The 14,976-nt window shown below is 41.8% G+C and overlaps 1 protein-coding gene across 6 annotated transcripts in view; it reads left to right on the top strand.

Moving 5' to 3' along the window:
• The window catches only part of IMPDH1 (inosine monophosphate dehydrogenase 1), a 227,441-nt gene that overhangs the window by 148,396 nt on the left and 64,069 nt on the right, over positions 1 to 14,976 (top strand). For all 6 annotated transcript variants that reach the window (XM_073619289.1, XM_073619290.1, XM_073619292.1 and 3 more), the window contains exon 2: positions 4,324 to 4,422. In XM_073619289.1, the coding sequence (XP_073475390.1) occupies positions 4,324 to 4,422 (99 nt within the window). The remainder of the gene's footprint in view (positions 1 to 4,323; positions 4,423 to 14,976) is intronic.

Here is a 14,976-nt window from a genome sequence, read left to right as displayed (position 1 = left end):
TCAGGATTTCACACTGGAGTGGGAGGAGAAGTTCTTTTACAGGCGCTATTTTTAACGCTGTAGCGCCTCGGTTTCAAAGTAGCGAAGTGTAGTGCATTTGCCCACACTGAATCACGTGATACCACACTGCCATGTGATCTGGTTGCAGCGCATTTTAAAAGTACTGCATACGATACTTTTGGTGCGATTTCAGACCATTCAAATGTATCGTCTGGAAATCACCTCGCACAGGAACATCAAATTTAGTGTCATTCAAGTGTAAACTGATGTTTATAGTGTGTTAAAGGTTGGCGCAAACCCATAATGCGTTTTCATCCCTGGTCACTTGGGGGAAAAAAATGACACATGGCTCACAAAACGCACTTAAACTTCCACTGATGAAGATGTGTTTTTGGTGCGTTTTCCAAACAGGTCACTAAAGATGCACAGAGATGTGAACAGTTAAACCAGCCATAGATGGATCGAAATTCTGCCAGTTTAGTGGGGACCGACTGAATTTCAATCCATCTATGGGCAGGCTGGTTGTACAGAGGCTCATCAATTAATTGACATCTATACAATCAGCTTTGGGTGTATATGTGTGTGTGTACACACACACACACACACACACACACACTTACACTTGATCAGTGCCACTGGCTATAGCCAACAACACTGAGCATTGTATTCTGACAGCAGGGAGGTACGTCTCCTGTAGGAATACAGTATCTTCACGGGAGAGATTCCCCCATTAGTATTGAGTGTTAATGGGGGGGAATCAAATCCTCCTCCTTCCTTTCCTTTAGTAAAGCTAAAGGAGATTGTACAGACATTGTATAGTGTATGGCCAGCTTTAGGCTTCATTCACACAGCTGTAAAAAATGTTACTGATCTTATTACACGTGAGTTTTTTTTTTTTCTTGCACAGAAGTTCTGATGTAATGATCAGTGAGTACATGTAATATTGTACTGCCTTTTTTCCCCAATACCTGCATCTGGCACATGTATATATGTCCTCCGATGCAGATGTTTGGATTCTGTGTTGTGGATCTGAGCGCAGTGCATGCTGCACCTGTGTGAATGTCTCCATTGAAAACAACACAAATGCGTTCAGATCCATTATAAAAAAAAATACTGGTGATTGGGGGCCTTTTTTTCTGCCGTGTGAATGAGGCCCTTCACTGACAGCTGTCAGATTTTGTTATGTTCTGCAACAGAATTCATATACTGTTCAGCAATTATTATTATTATACAGGATTTATATAGCGCCAACAGTTTACGCAGCGCTTTACAATATAAAAGGGAGACAATACAGTTATAATACAATAAAATACAGAAGAGCTTACAATCTAATAGGGTGGGGCAGGTGGTACAAAAGGTTGTAACTGTGGGGAATACACAATAAACTGATCTCATCACTGCACTGTTTTCTTTGGCTATACTTATTGTATATCAACCTGGTGAGGTGATAAGTAGGATCTCCAGCCAGTATGATTGTATTATTTTTTTGAAGATGTATTTTATTGTAGGGATGTTCATAGTCTTCACTGCTCTGTCTCTGTTATGAAATGGTGGTGAAATTGGCAGTGACTGCAGCATATGGTCCCTGTAGGCTGATTAAATGAAATGTCATTGTGTTCAGTTAAGGTGAGCTGGAAGTGATGTGACTGTTGTCACCTGCTTCTAGTGGTCATCAGTTAAGTTGGGTGAATGTTTTTATTAATTGCAGGGAATGAACACACGCACGGACGAGCGCACGCAAACATCTATCGAAAGATAGTTTTCTATTTAAAATACATTAATCATTTCGTTTATTCAGCATGAAATAGAGCTCAGTTATGTAGCATGAAGCTGTATATTCTGCAATATTTACATTTTTGGTAAACCCATTCAATGAATCCAAGCTGAGATAACATGCACTGCATTGATGCAGTCACACCATTTCACAGTAACTATGAAATAAAACCAAAGTTCAGGAATATTCCTTCACCCCAAATCTATGTACACTACAAACTGTATGATTGAATTGGTTCTGATATCGCTGTTTTACTAACTGGACAGCCTATTATTCTAAATAGGTAACCTTCATTTTGTTTCCAAATATTAAAGATTCTAACTACCAGCAAGAAGAAGTCTTTACATTTTAAAGAGCACCTGTCATTTCAGATCCATCATGGCAATGCCTGTTAGTGGGCATCCACTCACCTACTGCTGCCACATCCCCCACCTTATGTCACTGCCGCATCACTAGCCGTCCCATTAAAGTAAATGGGACTGTCAATGCGCTAACAGCGGGTCAGAGGAGAAGCCACTGCGGAACAGTTGACAGTTGCTCTTTAAAAATTATGATTTAAATCCAAGCTTTTTTACACACCCCTTTACCCACCTCCCAGTACCACCCCTTTTAGAGACTACAGAACCAAGTATCGTTTTAGGGCACTAATTGGTTTGCATGGAATTTGTTCTTAACAAAAGCAGTACAATAGACCCTTCCCAGCAGCGACAACAATTTCCTAGCATCAGCCCAGCATCAATACTCTCCAGTAGCCAGCCAGCAACAATGGACCCCAGTAGTAACAACAGATTTCCCAGCAATAATAGGCTATCCAATACCCAGCAACAACAGAGCACCCCCTCAACAGTAGATCTCTTCCAGCAACATAAGCCCAACTAACATTAACGGTCGCCCCCCCCCCAGCAACAATAGACTGTAAACCTCCACCATGCAAAAATATAGATCCTGTCCAAGAACAATCGATCCCCCAGCAGCCAGCATCAATAGACTCTCTAGCACTCCTTGTCATTACATACATTCAGTGCCAGTGTTCTGTCGAGAAGTGCCCCCCATCGAATAGTGCCCCGTATGTACTGCGCATGCGCCATATGGAATAGCACAACAGCTGATTTGCCGATCAGCTGGGCTGACTTAACCAGGGCGCATGCGCACATTGTAGGAGGTATCTCTCGATGGGAGATGCCGTTTCACAGGAACAATTTAAATCTCTACAAACAGAGGGGGGAGACCGTAGTTCTCACATTGTGTATCTCTGCTGCAGGAGGATGGCTAGTGGCTGTGCTGAAGAGATGGTTTTGTCTGTGTTGCAACCCGCCCTTTCACACAGGCAAAACCTGGCCATTCAACACAGCAAACCCGCCCTGCAAAACAAACAAAACCGGACCATCAGCACACTGTAAAGCCGCCTTGCAACTGCGAGGCACAATGTGAGAACTACAGTCTCCCCCCCGCTGTTTGTATAGGTTTCAATTTTGGCTGTGAAATGGTATGTCCCATCGAGAGATGCCTCCTACCATGTATGTTTGCACCCTGGTGTCACGTCACTCCAGCTGATCAGCAAATTGGCTAAAGTGCGGCTCCGTCCTGCGCATGCGTGGGTACTGTTCGATGGGGGGCACTTCTCGATAGAACACCGGAACTGCGTTCCCGCTGACAAAAAGCCCCAGGTGTTTTTTTTTTTTTTTTTTTTTTTTATTGCTGTCTGCATCCATGCTGGGGAGATTGGCTTTCCCTTCATCCCGGTATCCATCATCACCTGAAAGTGAACATTGAGTTGTCACCTGAACAGGAAGTGAGCAGTGGACCATAGAGTGGAGAAAAAAATGACAGGGCGTAAAACCGTTACCTGCTCTATCCAAGTTGTAAATGACACTTTTGGCTTTTAGTTATACTTCAGGCACATGTTCTTTTATCTGCATATGTAAAGAAACAAACAACGTGATAAATACTTTTATACTTTATGTACAACACAAGTGATTACTCTCTGGGCTGCCTGCTTGTGGATTGGAGGACCAGAGAGTAGTGATGTGCGTTGTCCCGCCCCCTTGCTCTCATGTGTCGGGGTGACGTTGGTTATGTTGCATTGTTTGGTAGATGCCATTAGAAATGACCTGGGTGGTAAACTGCGGGTCAGTTCACCTACAGTGCAGGGTGCGGGGTTTTCTCTGCCATATAACCTACAAGTGTAAGCGGTGGGCGTTCTCGTACTGCTTGACTGTGCCACTGGGGAGAAGTTGTTGTTAGCCCGTCGTGTTGGATTATTTCAGATTACAGAACGCTGGCACTCTGATTAAGGTGCTGAAGAAGCTGAGTGGTGTTTAAATCCTGTTGCCTTCCAGATGATTTGGATCACGGTTTACATAATCTGGTTTCATGTTACTGCAAATAGTAACCTAAGGATGACTTATCATTTACAAGGTTCCCTGAGCTCCTGCTTTTATTTTGGATGACCTGTTGATAGTCCTGTGTTTTTTGTTTTTTATATTCTTAGAATTATCTCTAAAAACGCTGATTATTTAAAGTGTCTTTTTTTTTTTTCCCCCTAACAGTATGGCAGACTACCTAATTAGTGGAGGTACTGGATACGTTCCAGAAGACGGACTCACTGCCCAACAGCTTTTCGCAAACTCTGATGGCCTCACTTACAAGTAAGGGATACCAGTTATATTATCTTTGTAGAGCTGCACAATTCTGGCCAAAATGAGAATCACAATTTTTTTTTTTTTTGCTTAGAATAAAGATCGTGATTTCTCTCTCGATTCTGGCGGTGTAACATCTTTCACGTTATACAAAAGAATAGGCTAACTTTACTGTTTTTTTTTTTTTTTATTAATTCATGAGTGTGGTGGATCCCCCCCCCCATAAAATTACGTTTGAAAGACCGCTGCACAAATACAATGTAACATATAATATTGGAACAACTTCCATTTTATTCTCTAGGGTCTTTGCTAAAAAATGTATGTATGGGGTAAATACTGATTTTTAACTTGTAAACAAGTGTCAGAAAAAGGTTGGTTAAACTTCCCACATTTACAGACCTAAGTTCATTCCTTTGATCTAAAAGAACCAAGTGTTAAAATTTTTCTCTGTCTAAGCGATGTGACAAACTTCTCAGGCTGACTGTTTTGGTGTGGTGTTTGTTTTTGTTTTTTTAAGTTGTCAACTGTGAGCAGAGAACTCTGCATAGAATCAAGAAAATGCTTTTGTTAAAGGTGTTGTAAACCCTTGCTGTTTTCCACCTTAAAGCGGAGTACCACCCAAAAGTGGAACTTCCGCTTTAAGCACTCCTCACCCCCTGACATGCCACATTTTGGCATGTCATTTTTGGGGGGGGGGGGGGGGGGGAGTGGGTACTTAGTTTAGAGTGGGACTTCCTGTCCCACTTCCTTCCTCCTGCTCTTGGCCGCCTAGGCGACTCTTCCTCTCCCCTCTAGGCGGCCCCTCCCTGCCAGCAATGTTCTGGGACATGTGACAGGTCCCAGAAGATTGCCTGGCCACTAGCGGAGCGCAGCGAAAGCTGTCATGGCCAGGTGCCCACAGTGGTTATGATGGTGCTGGTGGAGAGGAGCGAGGCTCCGGGCGGCCGCATCACTGGACCGTGGGACAGGTGGGTCTGTTTATTAAAAGTCAATAGCTATGCTTTTTGTAGCTGCTGACTTTTAATAAACTAAAAAAAGTAAAGTTCTACAGTGAAAAACATATATTTTTTTATTGCAGCAGCACCCCGGAGCCCCCCTTATACTTACCTGAGCCCCGAAATTTGCGCGACTGGAACGAGCACACCAGCTCCGGCTGGTGTCTTGTGTCCTGATTGGATAGATTGATAGCAGTGCTGCCGTTGCTGTCAATCAAATCCAATGACCCGGGGGCGGGTCCGAGTCATAGATTCAGCGGCTATGGACGCCGAATGATAGACATGCAAGGTAACACCCCCCCCCCCCCCCCCGCCCGGGCGTCATGACTTCGTGCCCCCTTCATCACTTGAATATAGGGCACTTTTAACCCCTTCCTGCCCAGGCCAATTTTCAGCTTTTAGCGCTGTCACAATTGACAATTGCACGGTCATGCAAGGCTGTGCCAAAATACATTTTTAGCAATTTTTTTTTTTTTTTTTTACTAAACAAATGGAAAAAAGACATTTTGAGGAAAAAAAAGTTGTGTTTTTTTTTTTTTTTCTTAGTTTCTGTTACAAAATTTTGTAAATAAGTAAGTTTTATGCGGCCCTAATGGGCACTGAAGGGCGACACTGGCACCACTGTTGGGCATCCCCGATGGGACTGCACTGATTATTAGTGCAGACCCAGCTGTAAATTGGACAAAAGTAATCACATAGTAAAGAGTCTATGTCATAGGCTCTTTATCATGATCGGAGATGCAACACTTATCGCCGTGCTGTGCGCCTCCTAGGAGTGCGCACAAGCAGCTTGTTCTGAAGGAGGTCATGACTTTGTGCCAGAGAGTGCACTGTAAATCGTGCGACTTTGGAGTCGCGCAATTGTGAAGGCAGCTTTAAAGCAAAGTACACCTTTTGTAAACAAATGAAAAAAATAAACATCGTTTTGCAGGTAAAAAAAAGTGTGGTGGGGGGTGTTTGGGTTTTTTTTTTTTTTTGTAAAGGTGGGGGAATGTAGCCTAGAAAGCATTGCACCCACGATTGCGGGTGCAATGCCAAGGCTCCTGCAGGCAACTCAGTACATCTGTGAATTTTTTTGGGGGGGGGGGGGGGGTGCAGACAAGTACACAAAATTCAGGTGTAACTTGACAAATGTGAACTTCTATTTTAGGAAAGCAACCCAAATGGCCTACAAGCCAAAAACTAGTTGCCATCATTCTAACTGGGTGAAGATGAGCTGTGATAAATTCAGACTATTTAGAACAGGCCAGTACACTAAACAATAGGTTTTTAGAAAAGGGTTATTGTAGGGAGGGGGGGGGGGGGGAGATTTTTGAAGCAGGATGAAATATAGCAGGTCTTTTGATTGCTGTGCAAACACATAACAGTATTGATTTTTGCTTTTGTTTCTTGCTTTTCCACCAGTATTATGATATCCAAGATTTTGAATAAGCACTGGCCAATTTTGGGAACCAATATTAACTTTATACAGTTTTGTGTGAACATCCTCCTGTTGTGTGCATGAAAGAGCTCGCAATTGGAGGGATTTATTGATGCTTAACCTAGTCCAACCAAAAAAGGTTACTGATCAATCGTGCATTATGGATGAAGAATACAGGAAGTTAGATTTTTTTATTTATTTTTAATTTCACTCTATCCTAATTTCAGGTTAAAAATCATAATGCATGTTCATACTAAACGTAAATATAATTTCTATTTCCCCCGCAAGATGGTGTCAGGGTTCTGTCTATATGTTCGCACAAAATAACACTTTGATTCCAATGTAACCCCCTATAGGTGTCTTGTTTTTTGCTGTTCTGTATTACATTTCCCAATGCCTGTGCAGTTGAATTCCATATGGGACAATGCATATATGATAGTCACAATGGTAGCATGGGATGGAGTTTTATTTGAGCTTCTCAAAGGCTGCCAGAAAAATGGCGGTGAAATACAGCATTTGCGTTTCAGTGGCCAAACTGTATTGCATGCTCTGAGAGCTGGTTACACCCCCAAGCTCCTGTTAGATACCGGTCCACACACGGCCAAGTAGCCGGCAGCCTTTAAAACTGCTGAAAGCCGCTGATTGATGGTGCACTGAGTGTTCGTAACGTTTAGGGCAGTATGCACCCAAGGACGAATGTGCGGAACGCAGACTTGCTTGCTTTTTATGCATGTGTCCGCTAAAATAATTGTGCTAGTAACACACAAAGAGCAGTGCATAAATTCTAAATGGCAAAAATACATTGAAGAAAAAACATAAAAATTAATCAATGTGTGGGGAAAAAAAAAGGTCCCTGTGATAGAAAAGTTCATGAATGAAGTACATATAGAAGAGAGAAATCCATTTTAAAAAAATCCACCACCAAATCGTACAGAACTTCAAGTAACAGATCACACCCAGTTAGTCCCTGGGTGCAGACTTTAACAAATTTTAATATACAGTAAGTATTCCATTTATAAACTCACATTTCCTAGTTAAAAAGAAGGCATTGCATAGTTCCCAAAGATACTGATCGCAGTGATACCTCGTGTGGTTTGAACACGTTTTCATATGCGGGCGCTACTCACGTATGCGTTCGTTTCGGGACGGGGCGAGTTTACATTTAAAAAAACTTTTTTTTTTTTTTTTTTTAATTTTTTTATTTTTACGCTATTCTTTAAAAAAAAAAAAATCTAAATAAATAAAAAATGAAAAAATAATTGTGTCACTTTTATTCCTTTTACAGGGAATGTAAACATCCCTTGTATTAGAAAAAAAAAAACACCATGACAGGACCTCTTAAATATGAGATCATCTGGGGTCAAAAAGACCTCAGATCTCATATTTACACTAAAATGTAATTAAAAAAAAAAAATCTCTCTATCCTTTTTAAGAGCTATGGGCAGAAGTGACGTTTTGACGTCGCTTTGGCCCTGCAACGGTATGGAGACGGGTGGGGGTCATCTTCCCCTCACTTGTCTCCATACCACACACGGAAGAGGACCCGATCGCCTCCGCCACTGCCGGCAGCTCCAGTAAGAGGGGGAGGGCACTGGAGAGCGCCACCGATAAAAGTGATCTCGCAGCTAATCCGCCGCAGAGACCACTATTATCGGAAACCGGACTGCTCGGTGAAGAGGAGGATACTGGGGTTATGGCAGCTAGCTGCTGGCATAACAAAGATATCCCTCTTCAAACAGCCAATGTATATCGGCGTGCGGCGGTCTGGAAGTGGTTAACCACTTCAACCCGGGGACATACTACCCGTCCTCAGGTTGAAGTGGTTATATCAGGATATACCTGCAGGTATCATCTCAGCATCAAAATTAAAAGTAAATGCAATAGAAAATACACCGGTTATTTATGCTAAACTGGCTCAGGCAGCTTGTATGTAAGAGGTTTGTTCTGTAATCTAACCAGAGTAAAATTCCACGGTTGCTACAATTTATCTGTGTGGCTGCCAACGTATTAAAAAGGACAGTTTACAGCCTCTGCAAAAAGAACCTCTAAACGATGTAGCACTTCTAAAGTGAAAGATTCTGTTGTTCCAAAGTTGCAACAATATATCTTTTGTTATAGTGAAAAGCATTGGCCGAAGTATATTCTAAAAGCCTCCACCTGGTTACAAGTAGCACTCCCCAGTTGTTCAGACCCCACTATCGGAAAGCACACTTTGTTGTTATCGCCCTCCTTGTTCCTTGATTATGCCCCGTACACAATCCGAAAATCAGACAACAAATCGTTTGTATTTTTTTTCTTAAATATTTTTTTTTTTTTTTTTTTTTTGCTGCTAGTCGTATATCGAACCTGAAGAGTTTACTAAAGTTACAAAAATTCTCGTATGACAGAATTAAAAAGAAAAAAAAAAAAAACACACGGAAGTGATGTGTTTGTAGTGTATTTGTATTTTTGGACGACAATTGTACCGATTAAACGAAAATCGTACGAAAGAAATTTTCGTGCATGTCCGATAAAATAATCGGATGAACTGTCGTGATTGGCTCTCGAAAGCTCTGTACTAACGATCTGAATATTGTACGATCTCGTCAAAAGCGGTATTTTTCGTCCGATTTTCAGACCGTGTGTACGGGCCATTATACACTGTACCCATTACAGATAAGGGTGCTCTTGCTGCCAAAAAAGGACACTGCTCCCATGCTGCATGTAGAATCTGACAGCTTCAATAACACTACAGATAACCCACAGCCAGAGAACCTGCTTCATCAGCGCCTTCAGAATGGACTAGCAAGTGGACACTACAGGTAATAAGTAAGTACAAGTAAAAGGCGCAAAATCTAAAACGGTATATCCTATGACAGTTTGTGCATACAACAATGTTCACAGTCACTGTAGCAGTTAGAGGGAAAGGTCCATAGGTATTTAAAATGGAATTCCTTAATTGGTATGGGGGGGGGGGGGGAGAAGGGAGGTGGGGATGATCCGCTCTCAGGGCTGCCATCGCTGGGGAACAGAGACCATGTTTCCAAAAACTGGAGAAGAAAGAGAAGAAGAGGTGCCTCTGGGTGCAGATTTTAACAAATTTTAATATACAGTAAGTATTCCATATATAAACTCACATTTCGTAGTGAAAAAGAAGGCATTGGATAGTTCCCAAAGATCTGGGGCTGTCCTTGGTGGGGTCACTCCCTTAGGCCCGTCGGTGTTCGTTCTAGGCGTTTTCTCGTGTGCAGCTGGGTGATGGCCTGCCGGCTGTAGTGAAGTCTCTCAGCTGTGTGTTGTATCCGATGTTATCAGGTACCGCTGGAGGGTGCTCGGCCGGCCGCTGTGGGATCGATCACCACCACGAGGTATGGAACGCAGAGATGTGTCTGGGGGGGGGGGGATATGACATCACTGAACCGCGAGAAGGGGTTCAGTGAAGAGCGAGAGCAATAAGTCTAGCCCTAGACCCCCCTCTGTAACTCAAAACATGCAACCGTAGAATTTCTTTTTTAAATGTCGCTTATGGAGATTTTTAAGGGTAAAATTTGTCGCCATTCCACGAGCGGGCGCAATTTTGAAGCATGACATGTTGGATATCAATTTACTCGGCGTAACATTGTCTTTCACAACATAAAAAAAAATTAGGCTAACTTTACTGTTGTCTTATCTTTTTTAATTCAAAAAGGTGCGCTTGTAAGACCGCTGCACAAATACGGTGTGACAAAGTATTGCAACGACCGCCATTTTATTCTCTAGGGTGTTGGGAAAAAATGTATAATGTTTGGGGGTTCTAAATTTTCTAGCAAAAAAAAAATTTTAACTTGTTAACAAATCTCAGAAAGAGGCTCGGTCCTTAAGTGGTAATTTTGGGTAGTGCAAATCAGTCTGGCTTAGTGGTTAGCACTATATATTATATATATATAATATAATATAATATCATTTTTTTTTTTTTTTTTTAAGTCGAAAAAAAACCTCATAGTTCCTGGCATCCACACAAGTGATGTGAATGTAGGGATCTCCCACACTTTTTTTTTTAACTTTTAAACTTTTATTCTTGAAAAAAGGTTTTCTCCCTGGCTTAGTTGTGGCATTTAGTTGGTGTTGTGGATCTCCATGTGCTGATACAGCAGAAAGAACATACAAATATTTAATTTTTAGCATGTTGCAGAATATGTCTACTGAAGTCTAAGTACAGCTTTTGGCTATTTTCAAGGTATGTTTACTTTTACCCTACATACCAGCCACATCACCTGTGCCGAGCCTCGGGATTCAAATGTTTTTGCTGCTTGCTTTGTGTTTGTTTTTTAGGAGCGATGTAACGTACAGGAGCTCCTCTAGGCAGGATTGTGCCAAAAAAAAAAATGCATGTAACGTGTGTTTTTGCGTGTTGCATTTCAGGCGCTCCCATTAGTCTATGGAGCCCAAATCTGACTGCAAAGAAGCCTGGTATTTCAGTGGCAGGCGTCTAATGACGGGCACCTGAGTTTTGAAGCTCAAAGCTACATAATGCTTACGTGTGAATGGGGGGGGGGGGGGGCCATGGAGATATACCATATATACCCGAGTATAAGCCGACCCGAATATAAGCCGAGGCACCTAATTTTACCACAAAAAAAACTAGGAAAACTTTTTGACTTGAGTATAAGCCTAGGGTGAGAAATGCGCAGCTACTGTAAGTGGAAAAGAGGGTCAACAATGCCCATTTGCATGCCTCACTGTGCCCATTTGCAGCCATAGGTCCCCCGAACTTCAATTTGGGGTCTCTGGACCCCAAGGTCCTGAAATGACATGAAGATTCCCCGCTGCTTCAACCAATTCTCCATTTTATTCTTTTTACAGAAGGTAATTTTTCATGCTCTGTTTACTTGGAAGTAACATTGCCTGTTATTAGAAGAGAAAAGGCTTAGGCCTCTGGAACATCGCTGCCTAAAAACTCAATTTTGTGTGCTGTGTATAGATCAGTTAAAAAAAAAAAAAAAAAATTCAGAGTTTCTAGTCAGTATTTTATGCATGTACAATGCACCCCTCAATAAAATATTACATTTTGAGGTAGAATTTATTTTACGCAAGTGCGCACACATTAAGCGCATGGAATTTCAGCCAGGAATACTGATCTTCAAACATCAGTACCCTGTGCAAGTACCCTTAAGGCTCTTTATAGACGGCCAGCAAAATTTGAGTGCCCATTAACGGACCTAATAAGTTAAGATGTGTTAACTGCCTGTTTTTTGATGCGTTTGCGTCGCATTAAACACTTGCCAGACACCCACTTTTGTGTGTGGTGCGTTTTTTGTTTTTTTTTGTATAGATTTTTGCATTTCGGCTAATAACGCTTCTAAACGCATCTCAAATTGCATAGGGTAGTTTGTGACATGTTTGAATTACATTGACATCAATGGAAGCATTTGGGGAGCAGCAGAGACTGGCAAACCAAACGACACAATTATGAATCTACGCAATGCAACCGTGTGATCAAGACTGGGCCCTGCAATGCAAAGCATTTTGACAAGCGTTTATGGAACTTCGAAAACACTCATGAAACGCCTGCTTTTTGAAGCTAGTGTAAACCTGGCCTTTAAAAATTGTTTTTTTTGTTTGTTATAGCAAATGAATTTCGGCTAAAGTGAGTTTTGAAGGTGTGTGGCGCTTGTGGTGGTTCCTGGTCTCACGTTTTGAAACTGCAGTAAAAGGTTCCCACAGTGAGAGCAGGAGAATTCAGGAACATCGGTTCCAATCCCCCTGTTGACTAATGAACCTGGAAGCAAAGTGCATTACATCACTTCCAGGTTCACAATGATCAATCCCCCAGCAAATGTAGCTAAGGATGCAAAAAAAATAAAATGCAATTTGTGTGTGGCCAGCTTAAAGCATATTTAAACCCAAAAGCAAATATATATATTTATATTTTATGTTGCAGCTTATCAATTCTTAAATAAGATGGCTGTGTGTGTGTTTTTTTTTTTTTTTTTTTTTTTTTAGTCTTCCTTTCTTTCACCTGGTGATCTGACAAGTCTGCAAACTCTCTTGCAGTTGTGACAAACCATTTACACCTGACGGGTGCTTACAGTGAGCAGCTTTTATTAATGCAAAATGCCCAAAAGGAAAAAAATGGCTGTAGCTGCTTTATAGTGTGAGCTGGAGTTTGGCTTCAACTTGGTAGTGTATTTGAATTGGCTAGTACATCTAGCACTCTCCCCTTTCCACAGACTAATGGCCCATACACTCGCTCCGAAAATCGGATGACAGATCGTCCGACTTTTTTCGCTTGATAGTCGCAAGTAAAAATTTAAATAGGTTACTAAAGTCACAAATTCTCGTACGACAGAAAAAAGAAACGGAAGTGATGTCATGTGTTGTAATGTATTTGTATTGTATTTTCGGATGACAACTGTACTGACTAAACGAAAATCGTATGATCTGGTATTTTATGAGGAAAATTTTCGTGCATGTCCGATCAAATAATATCGGATGAATTGCCGTGATCGGCTCTCAAGCTCTGTACTAACGATCCGATTTTTGTACAATCGCGTCGAGAGCGGTATTTTTCAGACGATTTTCAGAGTGTGTGTGTGTGTGTGTGTGTGTGTGTGTGTGTGTGTACGGGTCATTCGGCTGCTGTCCATATGTGCCCCCTGTGTTCATTCATCCAGAGTGGGGGCACTCTAATACATGAGGTGTGTTACTGGCCAGATCACCAGGTGAAAACGGGGGGGGGGATCTTCAATAAATAAAACTGATGCAGCCACCACATCTAATGATTGGTAAGCTGCAATATATAACTTTTTTGTTTTGAGTTTCTGCTTTTATCCAAAAATGATAGAAAAAAAAAACTGCCTTTTTTTGCACTTTGAATTGTGAGAGAGTCTGCTCTACCCCCACCCCCCCCCCCCCCCCCCCCTCCTTTTTTTTTTTTTTTTTTTTTTTTTTTTATTATTATTATTATTTTACCACCAGATCAAAATAAACAAATCTCCGTTCATCCCTCAATACCAACATATGCTAGAGGGATTTTTGTGCTAAGCTTCTAGGATGCTGGAAAGCAGCTTTTAATTGATCAGCTTAAAATAAGAACTTTGTGGATTTGTTACAGGAGAGAAAATCTTACTGCTCCTTCTCAGGAGTTCAACCTTAACCACTTCAATACTGAGCACTTTCACCCCTTTCCTTCCCAGGCCAATTTTCAGCTTTCAGAGCTGTCACACTTTCAATGAGAATTGCGCGGTCATGCAACACTGTACCCAAATTACATTTTTATAATTTTGTTCACTCAAATTGAGCTTTATTTTGGTGGTATCTATTCACTAATCAGTTTTTTGTTTTTTGCAATATAAGCAAAAAAAAAGTGAAAATTAAAAAAAAAAAAACTATTTTAAAAGAAATTCAATAAAATTAAATTTTGTAAAAAAAAATTTAAGCCAAATTGTATTCTGCTAAATGTCTGTGGTAAAAAAAAAATACTGATAAGTGCATAATTAGTTTGTGTGATCACGGACAGATGTGTGCAGATGATCATTGGGGCATATGTGGGGGACAGGTGTTTTTACTGTGTGGGGACACTGGGCCAGTGATAAGTGAGTAAAAAGCTGTAAACAGCTCATACTCACTGATCACCGGCTCTCTATTTACGTCACATGATGGCTGTGATTGGACACAGCCATCATGTGCTCAGGAGGGCTAATCACAGAGCCCTCCTACCGATCTGAGATGCGCCGTGTCCGGGTGACAAGAGCGCATCGGGATCCTGAATGTCCACTCAGAAGGAAGCGCCCACCGGGCCGTATATATGTGCAATGGGAGGTGGTTAAAGTGGAACTGTAGGTAAAATGTGTCATGGGGGTTTTTTTTTTTTTTTTTGTTTTTTTTTTGTTTTTTGTTTCTGTCCCATTGGGGAGATTTACCTTCACTTTTATAGCTAAAACAGGAATTGAGAGTAAATCATCTGGAAGTGTGGGAATCCCTTTGGCACCCCCCCCCCCCAACCCTGCGCCAGCATGCAGCAAGCACCCCCTCCCCCCGAACCATACCAGGTCACATGTCCTCAACATGGCAGGGGGGGGGGGTGCTTTGGGGCAGAGGGGGGCTCGGTCCCCCCCCCCCCCCCAAAAGCACCTTGTCCCCCTATTGATGGGGACAAGGGCCTCTCCTTCACAAACCTGGCCGATGGTT

This window comes from Aquarana catesbeiana, linkage group LG03, assembly GCF_042186555.1.
Source record: "Aquarana catesbeiana isolate 2022-GZ linkage group LG03, ASM4218655v1, whole genome shotgun sequence".
Lineage (NCBI taxonomy): Eukaryota > Metazoa > Chordata > Amphibia > Anura > Ranidae > Aquarana > Aquarana catesbeiana.
The sequence above is the reverse complement of the archived record's forward strand: the minus strand, read 5'-3'. Positions and strand labels throughout refer to the sequence as shown.